The sequence below is a fragment of the Cataglyphis hispanica genome, chromosome 7 (assembly GCF_021464435.1).
Source record: "Cataglyphis hispanica isolate Lineage 1 chromosome 7, ULB_Chis1_1.0, whole genome shotgun sequence".
Classification (NCBI taxonomy): domain Eukaryota; kingdom Metazoa; phylum Arthropoda; class Insecta; order Hymenoptera; family Formicidae; genus Cataglyphis; species Cataglyphis hispanica.
Genome location: NC_065960.1, coordinates 923,638 through 936,863, shown reverse-complemented (window position 1 = coordinate 936,863; position 13,226 = coordinate 923,638). Strand labels below are relative to the sequence as shown.

Genomic DNA, 13,226 nt, shown 5'->3' with positions numbered 1-13,226 from the left:
ACTGTAAAAGAAAAACGAAGATCGAGAAGGGAAAATCTTTTGTAGAGAAAAGATGGAATAAGAATAGATTTAATTTTTGTTGGAATTATTAAAATAAAGAAAAAAGAGTAAATGGACAGAGAAATAAAAAATTTAATTTTTCTACTCTTTTCTCTTCATTTTAAGTTTCCGAGCAAAAATTTAATTCTCTTTTGTTCCATTCTTCTTCGTCAAGAGTGGAAAGAAAAAAAAATAGATTCAGGCAATCAAATTTCATTGTAAATAAGCGACGCGCCGATGTAACTTAAATTTCGTGTCATTACTCGCCAAAGCCTGCAAAAAGAAAAGAAACAAAAAGGAAAAAAAAATCGCTTGTATCTAATCGGGATAACGAATGAATGATAATCACCGCCTGTCTCATTCTCTATCTCTCACTCTCTCTCCCTTTCTCTCATCCATTCTCACTCATCGAAGCATTAATCGCATCTCTTTACTCGACTGCAAAGCGGAAACGACTGTGATCTAGACTAGTGTTACACATCGCATGAACAAAAAAAACAATCGATCGATCAGTGCTTAAATGCGACATCGACTATGATCATGATAACATAGATTATGAATGTTTTGTAGCAATTAAGTATTTCTTATGGACTCTCACGCATATACATATATAAATAAATAAAAAATATATATATATATATATATATATATATATATATATATATACACATATTACGCCACGCTGAGAGAGGCTATGTGAAAACGTTGGAACGTTGTTTTTTTCCTTTTGTGGAGCATTTGTGTAAGTAATTTGCATGTGGAGCAAGAATGCAAACGCATACATGTGTAACTGCAATTAATAAAGTATACGTTGTAAAATGTAACATGTCATATAGCGTGCATACCTTCGTATTCGTCGCGATGTCCATCGTGTGCTCGTCCAATTCCATCTCGCTTTTCTTCTCGAAACATATCTCATTGTGCATGCATCATCCAACATTTAGCATCCAGATGTAGCAGAAATGGCCTAAATAATTCGATAAGATTACTATTATTGAAATAGATCAGTGTAAAATAAAAATTAATATCTCCTCCAAAAACTTTTTTCCGAAATATTTCAGAAAAAGTAATTTGTGTGTTTATAATATTTGAAAAAATAAAGACGAGTATGGGTAACAAGTTTAAAATTCAACGTTTGTAATTTTGATCAATAATTCCTTTGAAACTTTTTGCATGCAAATAATATTTTATAATTTTAATAATATTTTATATTTTATAATTTCTTTCGAGAAAGATTTAATATTACATATTTTTCTTTAAAGTTTGAATAATTTCTAATAATCTTGTATTATATATCGTCGAATTTGACAATAACTATTAAATAATACATATAAATACAAATAAAATACGACATTCCATTTAGTAAAACAATCTAAAATAATTTAAAATATATTAATATATTCTATGACACTGACAAGATAAATTCAATATATATATATATCATTAGAATAAATCACTTGGCTGTCGATTGTACTAAATTTTCCGACCTACTATATGTATTATTGTTACTATAAGTTTATGATCTAAAGAGGAGTGTAATAATTATAATTACCAGTAAATCTACAATATTTTTGATGCGTTTTTTTTAACAAAAACAATTTGGGATTTGCTATTGAATCTTTACATTACACTATTCAAATAAAAGCTGTTACTAACTGTACCTACGAAATATCGTTACCAACTGCATCAGTTGGTACCGACGAGGCAGCACTTCGTCGGTACCAACTGCAACCATTGTTACCAATAATTCAGAAACTATATATCATTAAAATTGATGCTATTGTGAAAAACGCATGAAAAGAGTCAATTTATAGCTTCAATCAAGGACTTGAAGGATGGAGCATAAACATATACTATAGGCGAGGGGGCTGAAGCCTAAGTGAGGAGGGAGATTTTGACTTTTAGCCATTTTGGTCAGCGACATTAGCGCTGCTATCTATTAGTACTTAACAGAATTAATTGTTTAACTTCTTTGGTAATGAAAATTTTTGAAAATAAAATTGAAAATAATGTTTTATAAATTATTTTTTGCCCCATAAATAATATTAATTTATTATAAAAATGTCTATAACTAATATTTGTATCAGTTGTTTTTGCAAGATAAAAATAACGCCTTTTAATAAATTTTAAAATAATACTTTTTACTAGACATATTTTATGACAAGTTAAAAATGTTTGGTGATTCGAATAATTTAATAATTCTATAAATATATTATCCAATATTTAAATGGGATAAAATAACATGCGCAACATGATATATTTTATATTTATTTGATACAATTTCATTTTTTTCCTTCATATAAAACCTAACTTTTTCGGTTTCTTTACATATTTTAATGACACTTTCAGATGGATATATTAAAGCGTCACGATCTTTTAAATGTATTTTTTTATGTTTAAAAAATAAGATATTTTTGAGTATTAATGAGGATTAGTGGTTAATGAATTCTTCTGGCTTCTGGCAATTTGAAAGAAATAATACTATTATTATTGACTAGATAGCAGCATTAATGTGGCCGAACAAAATGGCTGATCTCCCTCTACTCGCTTTCGCTCTTCGAATCGTAAAACTGTAACTAAATCAACCAATCACAGTTCAAATATTCTTATTATGTTTAGATTGTTTAATTATGATTGGTCAATTTTCTTACGGCCTTATGATTACGACTAAAATTTTTTAACAATGCAATGGCCTTTATGCTCCGTCCTTCAAGTCCATGACGTCAATACTGGCCAATAGTACGGCTTGACGCTTGTCGCTGAAGTTGAAAAAATTTAACTTCTTTTTTCTTGACGCTAGTGCGGCTAGCGTCGAGTCGAAGGATGCGTTCCTTTTCACGCATTAAGCGCCTGAAAATCTATAGTTCACGTAACATATATTATAGATTTTCAAACGATCTACGTGCTCTATGCATGAAACGGAACGTAACCGAAGTTACGTGACCACATGCAACGTTGAAACGAGCGTCTCATGAATCTGCATCTTAATGCCTACTTATATGGACTAATTAATTTTCTTGCATATTTCTCTGCGCTATTTTTATCTGAATATATCTTTACGGTTGACCAATCTGAGAGTTCTAGTGCAACAGTTTATAAATGTAACGAACAAATAATTGAATAAATAAAAAATAAATTAATTAATATTGGGATTTAGCAATCAATGCATAAATAAATATATAATATATTTATTTAATATATAATATATATTATAATATATTTAATATATATAACATATATAATATATAATATAAATATATATTTATTTATGCATCGATTGCTAAATCCCAATATTGATTAATTTATTTTTTATTTATTCAATTATTTATTTTTTACATTTATTCATGGATTTTTTTTACTCGATTTATTTATTTATCCATTAACCGATTTTATTATTTATTTATTTTGACTCGTTTATTTATTTTTATTCATTTCTTGACTCATGCATTTTACCATTTATTTATTTATTTATTCTCTGATTTTTTCCATGATTTATTAATTAAAAAGATAAAACATATACATGATTGATTTGTGGAGGTATATATATCTATAGACATTGATGCTTGTATACACAGTAAATGGCAAGCATGCGCACTTTTGAGCAGTTATTCACAAGAGAGAGGCAACTATGATTTTCTTTCTCACTTCCTTGGGATATTTTTCCACTGAACTATATACCATTCTGGAACGTGCACGGCTCTGCTGATTGGTGATCAGATGAGATTGCGAGAGTTGTAACTTACCAGACTGGGAGGCCTATTATGGTTTTCGAAACAAAGTGCGATATCACGCATAGCAATTATGTATGTAGTTTACGTGAAAAGTGAAATCCTTACACATGGCTTCTAGATTTTATAACTACAAAAGATTAAATACAGCATTGTATACATGACTAAACATTATAATTTCAAACTTTGAAACAGATAAAAACATGGACAGACTGTATCATGAGCTGAAAAAATTAGGAATTCCGTACCGTATAATGTTAATTGTTATAAAAGAACTCTGAAATTAGTGTGAAATCTCTAATAAAAAAGCTATTTAAACTTTCCGAAAAAAAGTCGGTAAAATAATATAAAAACTGGTTTTAAAATACAGAATAACACATTGAAAAATCATATAACAGAAATTATATATAAGATCATCGGCACTTTAGTAAAGAGAAAAAGAAGTCAAAGTATAAAAAAGAGAAAAATAATATAATTACTATTATAATTATTAACTATTATAATTATATCACAAAAAATATTAATTTTATGATATATATGTATAACATTTCTTCTGTCAACGCAATACTAACGAGAATACACTTATTCTAAAGCGGGGAGCATACACTTTTGCATAAGTGCATAACTATAAGCAGAAAGAAATTGATTGGTTCATTTCCTTATGCATATACTTGTGGATCAAACAATTTCTTTATTTTCCGAAATATATTTAGTAATTCCCTAGATTTTCGCTTTTCCGCCACTATGGGTGCGTTCCGAATTGCTTATGAAACGCATAAACTGCATTATTGTTGCGCAGCGCTTCAACATTGTTCCATTTTGTCAATGCGCATGAGACGCTTTAGTTATTTGGAATGGTTGCCTACGCTTTCTGCGCGCTAGTACGAGTTGAAAATGAATGTCGTGCAAAATATAGAAAAACGAATTCCAATTAAAAGAACTAAAAGAACGAGAATAATGAATTCATTAGAAATGAAGCTCCTCAATTGATCGATAACTGATATTTGATTATTAATAATAGTTATTAAAATCATAAATAGGATTAGGATATTTATAGGATAGATTAATTAACAAACTTATACAAAGAATTTTATATTGTTTTTTTTTAATGAATAAATATTCTTGGTTAATAAACAAGCATTGGTTATGTTTAATTTTTGGTTTTATATTTATATTCAGTCTTTTGTGTATTATAAAATATGAACAAAATAAAATAATAACATATCATTCAAACTTTGAGGATTAATATTCAAACTTAAAATTTTAATAAATTAAAATAAACTAATTAATATAAAATAAACATTAATATAAAATAAACTAATTAATATAAAAAAACTTTCAATGTTTCAAATAGTAACGCTTAATTTATGTTTTTGTGTGCGTTGCCAGCCTATCCCTTCCATACACTAGGAGCTCCCACACTAAGCATTTCCGTCTATTCCGTCTCAGGGTACGTTCGCTTTGGACGCTCACGCGCTACAAGCGCTCATGCTTATAAGCGCTATTTTCAACCGTTCCATTCGCTGCTTAAGCGCTTAGAATTGCAAACAAAAGTCGTTCCTTTTGGGTACGTGAGTGTAATAAATAAATAAAATAAGCAGTGCAAGCGTGCCAAGATGGTAGAGAAAGAAATTATTATTTTATGTTTTCTAATTTCAATGTTATTTGAAATATTTTTCGATGATGAAGATATAATATAGAATTAGAAAATATTATATTTTTTAATCAATATTATGCCGTTACTAAATTACTATATTTTATTAATATTTTTACTAATATATTTTATTAGTTGCAGCGTCTTGAATATCAATTTTTTTTTGGAGATTTTTGGTACGTCCATTTTTCATTTACATGCGTTCCGTTTTAACGCTCACGTGATGTAAGCGCTCACCCTTTTACTGCCCTACCTCGATGAAATAGCGTTTGTGAGTACGAGTTATGACGTCACAGTGACGTCATAAATGTTTTTATAAGCGCTTATTAACTCCAAAGGGAACAGCGTAAGCAATGCTTATAGCGCTATAAGCGTGTAAGCGTTCAAATGGAACGCACCCTCAATCTGGATCCGTTCCGAATTACGCAAGAAACACATAGACTGTATAAACGCATAAGACGCATCAATTGCCTCAAGTCGAAATAAAAGTCAATGCGCTGGGACGAGTACTAGAATTCAGTACGGTTAATACAATTTAGGGAATTCTCAGCGCTATCAAAGCGCTTTTATTGCGCGCATTGGTTAAATAGAAACGACTTTCTATGCAGTCTACACGCTTGCGTAAAGCGGGAAGCACACACTTTTGCATAAGCGCATAATTATAAGCATAAGGAAATTGATTGGTTCATTTTTTTATGCATATATTTATGGACCAATTAATTTCTTTATGTTTATGGTTATGCGCTTATGCAAAAGTGTGTGCTCCCCGCTTTACTCGGAACACACCTCAAGTTTTATGGCGAAAAAGTGCATGTGAAAAGTAGCTCCATAAAATTAGCCGGTTATTCGCTTTTATAATTTTTTTTTACAAATTGTTTGTTGGTCATTTGTTGGTGATTGTTGGCCTAATTACAATGTTTGTTAATTAATATTTTTTTTGAAAATACGAAAATAAAAGTTTGCGTGAAGTTAGCCGGAAAGATATTATTTTAAATAATCCGAAGATCCATCTCACATAGTCCAACATTATTTTTTCTAATTCTTTCTTTTCCTCCCATCCCCAAATTTCTACTCCGTATAACATCACACTTTGTACCAGATATCTAAACAAACAAAATCCACTTTCTAATAAAATCGTCTCTGCATATCCGTTTGCGTAATCCCCATATTTTGTTAGCTGCTATCCTACCTTTATTCCTTATATCCCTTATATGATCCTTATAGATACCCTTATAATTAAACATAAAACCTAGATATTTAAAAACACTAACCTCTTCAATTTCCTTCCCTTTCCATTTCCAATTTTCTTTTCTTTCCCTATCTCCTCTATTAAAAACTAATTACTTTATTTTCTCTGTACATAATACCAATTTCCTTTTATTTAAGAACCTTTTTACTGTCTGCATCATGTCTAATAATGCCTCCCTATTCTTTGCCAGAAACACCATATCGTCTGTGTATTCTAAATATCATAATCTTTTATCACCTAATTGTATACCACCTATGTTTCGTATCTCCAAATCTTTGCCTGTATCTGCATACAAATATACAAATTAAACAAAAATGGACTCATCACACACCCCTGGCATACCCCTTTAGTTGTTCTGAACTTTCCGGAGACCTCTTTTTTTGCTCTTATCGCCTCCGTTTCTTCATATATCCTTTCTAATCTTTAGATAAGTTTCTATCTCTTTTTCTTTTAGTATCTTCCCTCTCCAGTATCAAACGCAGATCCATGAACAAAGAATAGATTCTTCCTTTCTTATTCCTTTTCTTCTTTTTTTTTGTTATATGATTTAACACGAAAATGTTGTTTATCCTTGCTCTTCCTCTTTTAAATCCTGCCTGACTATCTGGTAACAGACTCAGCCTTTCCACTTCTTCTTCCAATCTGTTTCTCAAAATCTCCGCATAGATCTTATAGGCCGAGCACAGCAAGGATATATCTCTATAATTATTTGTTATGTTTGAATCTCTCCTCTTATACAGTGATACTATTATCGACATTTTCCAATCTTTAGGTATGTAACCTTCCTTCCAAATTTATCTCATAAGCTCCAATCCTTTCCACTGCGCCAAACTTCCAAACTTCCAAACCTCCATGGGTATACCATCTAACGCCAACTGCTTTCCTTCTTTCTAATTTCTTTACTGCATTCCAAATCTCCTCTTCCTCTATCTGACTTCTTGATTGATCTTCTCTTATCTTTATTGTTTCCTATACTTTGTTTTCTCTGAGTTCTTCCTCTTTTCCTATTACCTGCACTTCCACTAATCATGATTCCGACCGCCTCATTCTTGATAATCCATACCTCGTTCATTCTGTATTCCTGACGACTTTATTTACTTCATTCCGTATTTCCTTATTGCAGATCTTCAGTTCTTTCCTTCCAGATATTTCTTTATGATGTCTTATTATCACTTCTTGATCATGACTCATTGTATTTGCATATTTGACTATTATCTTTCAATTGTATCCTTCTATCGATTCCTATCCCAAGCGATCTTCTATTCTCTTCATCCTCATCGATTTTCATTCCTCCTGATCTTTCCATCTTCCAGTATTACCAAAATCGGCATGTGATCTGAGTCACTCTGCCACCTACCTTAAATTTTATTACATCCTCATACGCTTCTTCACTACAAAAAACATAATCGATTACTGTGTTATCTCTTATACCTACATATGTGAATTCCTTTTCCCAATTCCTTCCCGTCGATCCATTTAACACATGCCATCCCTTTCCCTCAGTATATATTCTATTAAATTTTCTATCTCCATTTTCTATCGTCTTGTTCTTGCTTTTTCTCTATTTCACCTTCCCTCTGTTCGCTTCCCCTTAGTTCATCTATACTAATATTAAAATCACCTTCTACTATTATTCGCTCGGTCTTCTTTCCTTCTGTCCATTTCTCTATTTTCTCCTCTAAAACATTCCAATTTTCTTTATTATAAACAGAAATAATATATAATGTACATTCTTTCTCTTCTATTTCTGTAACTACATACTCTTCCTCATCTACTCTTATTATTTTATCAGCTCATAATTTCTTCTTTTATAAAATATTATAAAACCTTCCTTTCCTCTTCTTTTCCTTTCTTTTACTGCATATTTACATCCCCAAACATGTATCTTAGGCAACTTGTCCTTCAACTTTCCCTCATTTATCCAAGTTTCACTTAGACTAATAAAATCAAAACTTTCAATATTCATCAATCAATATATTTCCATAAATCTAGATCTTTATTTCCCACTCCAGCTACGTTCCAAAATATGATTCTTTTGCCCTCAACTATTTTCCTCACATCTATATTCTCTCCCCATCTACCTCTGTCCCCCCTTCATTCTTTCTCATATTCTTTCTATTTAATTCTCTCTCTATCTCTTCCCACCTTTTCTATACTTCCTTTATTTTCACTTTAGCGTATACCCTATCTTCACATCTTTTCCTCTGCTTTCTGATCCACTTAATTTCTTTCTGCTATCCTCCAGAATCATTTCGAACATTTCCTCCTTTAACCTATTTTTATTTTTCATTACCGTTCTCTTGTCTTTCTTCTTACTTAGCTATTATCACAGGCCCACTTATCCTAACACTTATTATATCATAGTTTATTTTCAATCTACTCTTTGAAAATCTTTCCTATCTATACCTATGTTGTTTATATCTATTCCTTTTATAACTATATTATTCCTCCTCTCTTTCCTTTCCTTATCTATTACCATCTTTCTTATTCTTTCAAATTCTTTATTACTTAATCTATCATCATTTATTAACGACCATACTGAGCTTTTAAAACTACTTCTCCTACTTCTATTTTTCCTACTAACTGATCCCTCCTCTTTTTCCGCTATAAATGTGTGACCCTGTTTTAAATTTTCTATCTCCTTTCCCATCTTTTCTATTACCTCTTCAATATTATTTAATCTGACCCATTCTTTTTCTTTTTCTTCTATACCTTTTATATCTTTTCTATATTCCTTCATACTGTCTTTTATTCCAACAATCTCCTCGTGCACCCATCATTCTTTTAATTTTCTTAACTCAGACTCTATAATGCTCTCCTCTTTGTCTTCTTTAAATGTTACCTTTCTTTTTATCTTACCTTCCTCTGATGATAATTTATCATTCTTGTACATTCCTTCCTTACATTCTTTCCGTTGCCCGGTCTTCTCGCCATCCTAACTTCTAATCTTTGGCTGAGGTCAGGAAGATGCTAGAAATGCTTCGAAGCATTTGATTGACCAATCAGGACAAAAAGAGCAAAGATTTCTTTATTCTGATTGGTTAATGTAATGCTTCGAAGCATTTCTAGCGTCTTCCCGACCGCAATCATTGTCGCCTCTAAATAACATTCTATCTATTATATTTCTGCTCTTCCCTCCTATATATTCTTTTCTCTTACTTATTTTATACACCTTTTCTTACTCGCTATACAATGAATATTTATTTGTATAGTGCTTCATGGACGCTACATACATACACAATGAAAGAGAGACGAAGACGGCGCAATCATCTTTCTTTGTCTAACGATCAGTGTACTACCACTATCGACAATATCGAAAAGTGGATGTAGCACAGACATGAACCAAAATTGAAAAATGATCGTAGCACGGAAGTGAACCAACTGGCTGTTTTATCCTGCCTGAAAATGGAAGCCCTGAAATGGTGGCCTTGTAGTTCCAAGCCGCCGTAAAATGGACGTAGAGGCTTTGCTGTACGGGACCGAGAGCTATCGTACGAAAAACGCCGGAATGGCCGCTCTCAGGCTTTTCTCTGATATTACATATATGGATAATTCGTCCATTCAAAAACGCCACAATTGAATGTGAGAAGAATAATCAAATATAATTGGTTAATTTTTTACGGCTTATTACCCTTATTGTGGATCCAGACTTATATTTTCGGTTGTGCGGGAGCCTTAAGCTTCTGTAAAATTTAGCCATTATTAATTAAAAGAACGAATACAATAATTTACAAACTAAATAATATGAAATAAGAGCTAACTGGTAACTAATAAACAATAAGATATGATAAATATTAATCACAATTTCATTAAAATTTTAATCACAAAATAACTTTTCCATATTCCATAGATATAATAAAAGATAAAATAGTATAAATAAAATTTTTAAAATCATTGAAGAAAAACTAAATGCACAAAGTTGAGCTAAAAAGAACAACCTCAAATTTCAAAAAATGTGCATACACATTCGAGAATCGAACGCAAAATATCGATAGCAAGTACATGTGACAGCTCGCGACATATCTCCGCATGCTCGGTCATATGATCTTCATGAGAAAAGGGGCGAGTCGTGTTGAGATCCAGTTTTAAATTTGACATATCGATTTTTTTCATACGAACCTATCCGAGGAAAATCTCGTTGCAGAATGAAGGGATGCATATTTAACATCGACGGCGGTTATTTAGAAGGTCTGTGCCGTGGTTTCAAGTGCGGCATACTTCAACAGAGTGATTATCTGAATTTGGTTCAATGCGAGACGCTCGAAGGTATTTATTCGCGTTACTTGATTATTTTTCAATCGTTTTATTCTTTGAACCGTCTTATACAATTTTTATACAATATTTAACAAAGATTTTTCATACTTTGTAACATACATATATATATATATATATATATATATATATATATATATATATATATATATATATATATAAATAAATAACGACTAAGAGAGATAAAAAATTATTTATTCGTTAAAATTTGTACTTTTGATTAATTCGTTTCTTTATTATTATTGAATCATAAACTTATTCATTTCTTTTTGCTCAAATTAACTATTTGTACCTAGATTTGAAACTACATTTGGCTGGTACAGACTATGGCAGCTTCTTGGCAAATGAACCATCTCCACTCTCTGTTAGTGTGATCGACGACAAATTGAGGGAGAAACTGGTCGTAGAATTTCAACATATGCGCAATCATTCTGTTGAACCCTTGTCTCAATTTCTAGATTTCATCACTTACAGTTATATGATTGATAACATCATTTTGTTGATCACTGGTACTTTGCATCAAAGACCTATTTCAGAATTGATCCCAAAATGCCATCCGCTTGGTAGCTTTGAGCAAATGGAGGCAATCCATGTTGCTGCCACACCTGCCGAGTTATACAATGCTGTATTGGTAGATACACCTTTAGGTATATAAGATTTTGATTTATATTATATTTATATTGTTCTTTATTCTTGCACATTATATGAGAAATCACGATATATTTTCCTGAGAAATATGCAGTACTTATTTTATTATAGCACCTTTTTTTGTGGATTGCATATCTGAGCAAGATTTGGATGAGATGAATATTGAGATAATAAGAAATACGCTTTATAAAGCTTATTTAGAAGCGTTTTATAAATTTTGCAAAGAACTTGGTGGTACAACTGCAGACACTATGTGTGAAATACTTGCTGTAAGATACTCCTTTGTATTAAAATAACATTATATGAGATAAATGACACTATTTTTCTATCTTTAGTTTGAAGCAGATAGAAGAGCGATCATTATAACTATTAATTCATTTGGAACTGAATTGGGTAAAGATGATCGTGCAAAATTATATCCACGCTGTGGACGTTTGAATCCAGATGGTCTAGCAGCCTTGGCAAGAGCCGACGATTATGAACAAGTGAAGGCTGTAGCAGAATATTATGCTGTGAGAAAAACTTTAATAATTTAAATATACTTTAAATACACAGTTTGATTAGAGCTTTATAAAATTCATTAGTAATTTTTTAAATATAAATTATTAATGGTTTTAGAATTAGATAATTGTTAATTTAAATTAATTTTCTTTTCATTGCTCAATGTTTAAACAGGAATACAGTGCTTTATTTGAAGGCGCAGGTAATAATCCAGGTGATAAGACTTTGGAAGACAAGTTTTTTGAGCATGAAGCAAGTATATTTATTATTTTATGTAAAAATACATACATGCATTAATAACGCATTTTATATTAATATTTTTTATATTAACAATTAAATTTTTTAATTTTTTGGTATACACAGGTTCGTTTGAATGTCCATGCATTTCTGCAACAATTTCACTTTGGAGTATTCTATAGTTACTTGAAATTGAAGGAACAAGAATGTCGCAATATTGTATGGATTGCAGAATGTGTTGCTCAAAAGCATCGTGCCAAAATAGACAATTATATCCCCATATTTTAAATTAATTGAACATATTAAACATTGCAATAATGTTAATTATATTTACTTCTGCAACAAGGATGAAGTAATTGATTAATTTAGCATTACTAAGGTCATTTTTTTTTTTTTTTTAATTTAACATTGTGAATCATATAATAATGTTAATTATAAATGTTGTCAGAGACAAGAAGACAGTTTTCTGAAATCGTTTGAAAAATATTCAACAAAGCTGTCTTAGAAAATTGAAAAAATATATAAATATGTATCTATTGAATATTAATATATTCGCATATGTGTGTTAGGTGAGAGTTATTTTTTAGAATTAGTCATATTATTTTTTAGAATTAATCATATTTTGCTTTAAAATTTGAATAATATAGTAAAATTTGTATTATGTGTGCATAATGTATATTTTATTGTATCTTTAATATAAATTATTCCCATGTATTCTATATTTAAAATATTCAATAGCTGTAAATACAAATAAAAATATATATTACATTCCATATAATTAACAATATACTGGATAATTTTCTTATTTCTTTACACAATATATAACATAATACTTTATTTTTTTTTTACAATAGGCTAGAAAAGAAAGAGAGGTTGGGAAAAAAAATTATTAGCAATT

At 30.5% G+C, this 13,226-nt stretch overlaps 1 protein-coding gene and 1 long non-coding RNA gene across 2 annotated transcripts; one reads left to right on the top strand and one right to left on the bottom strand.

The window, feature by feature from the left end:
- Window positions 1-384: 384 nt before the first annotated feature.
- LOC126850782 (uncharacterized) lies at window positions 385-9,768 on the bottom strand. Its single transcript, XR_007687592.1, has 2 exons — window positions 9,530-9,768; window positions 385-1,006 (listed from the first exon to the last, which is right to left on the bottom strand). It is a non-coding gene; the product is annotated as an uncharacterized LOC126850782 (long non-coding RNA).
- Window positions 9,769-10,620: 852 nt separating this feature from the next.
- LOC126850769 (V-type proton ATPase subunit d) lies at window positions 10,621-13,209 on the top strand. The gene is made up of 6 exons (XM_050594079.1): window positions 10,621-10,936; window positions 11,239-11,589; window positions 11,702-11,859; window positions 11,926-12,102; window positions 12,266-12,343; window positions 12,455-13,209. Exons 1-6 carry the CDS (start codon window positions 10,816-10,818, stop codon window positions 12,614-12,616), a joined length of 1,047 nt encoding a protein of 348 aa, XP_050450036.1. The 5' UTR covers window positions 10,621-10,815; the 3' UTR covers window positions 12,617-13,209.
- The last annotated feature ends 17 nt before the right edge of the window (window positions 13,210-13,226 follow it).

Excerpts from the sequence above, each read along its gene's own strand:
- LOC126850769 (XM_050594079.1), top strand. The coding sequence starts at position 10,816 with ATGAAGGGATGCATATTTAACATCGACGGCGGTTATTTAGAAGGTCTG. Across the intron at positions 11,590-11,701 it reads ATTGGTAGATACACCTTTAG|CACCTTTTTTTGTGGATTGC; the intron begins GTATATAAGATT and ends ATTTTATTATAG. Across the intron at positions 11,860-11,925 it reads CTATGTGTGAAATACTTGCT|TTTGAAGCAGATAGAAGAGC; the intron begins GTAAGATACTCC and ends TTCTATCTTTAG.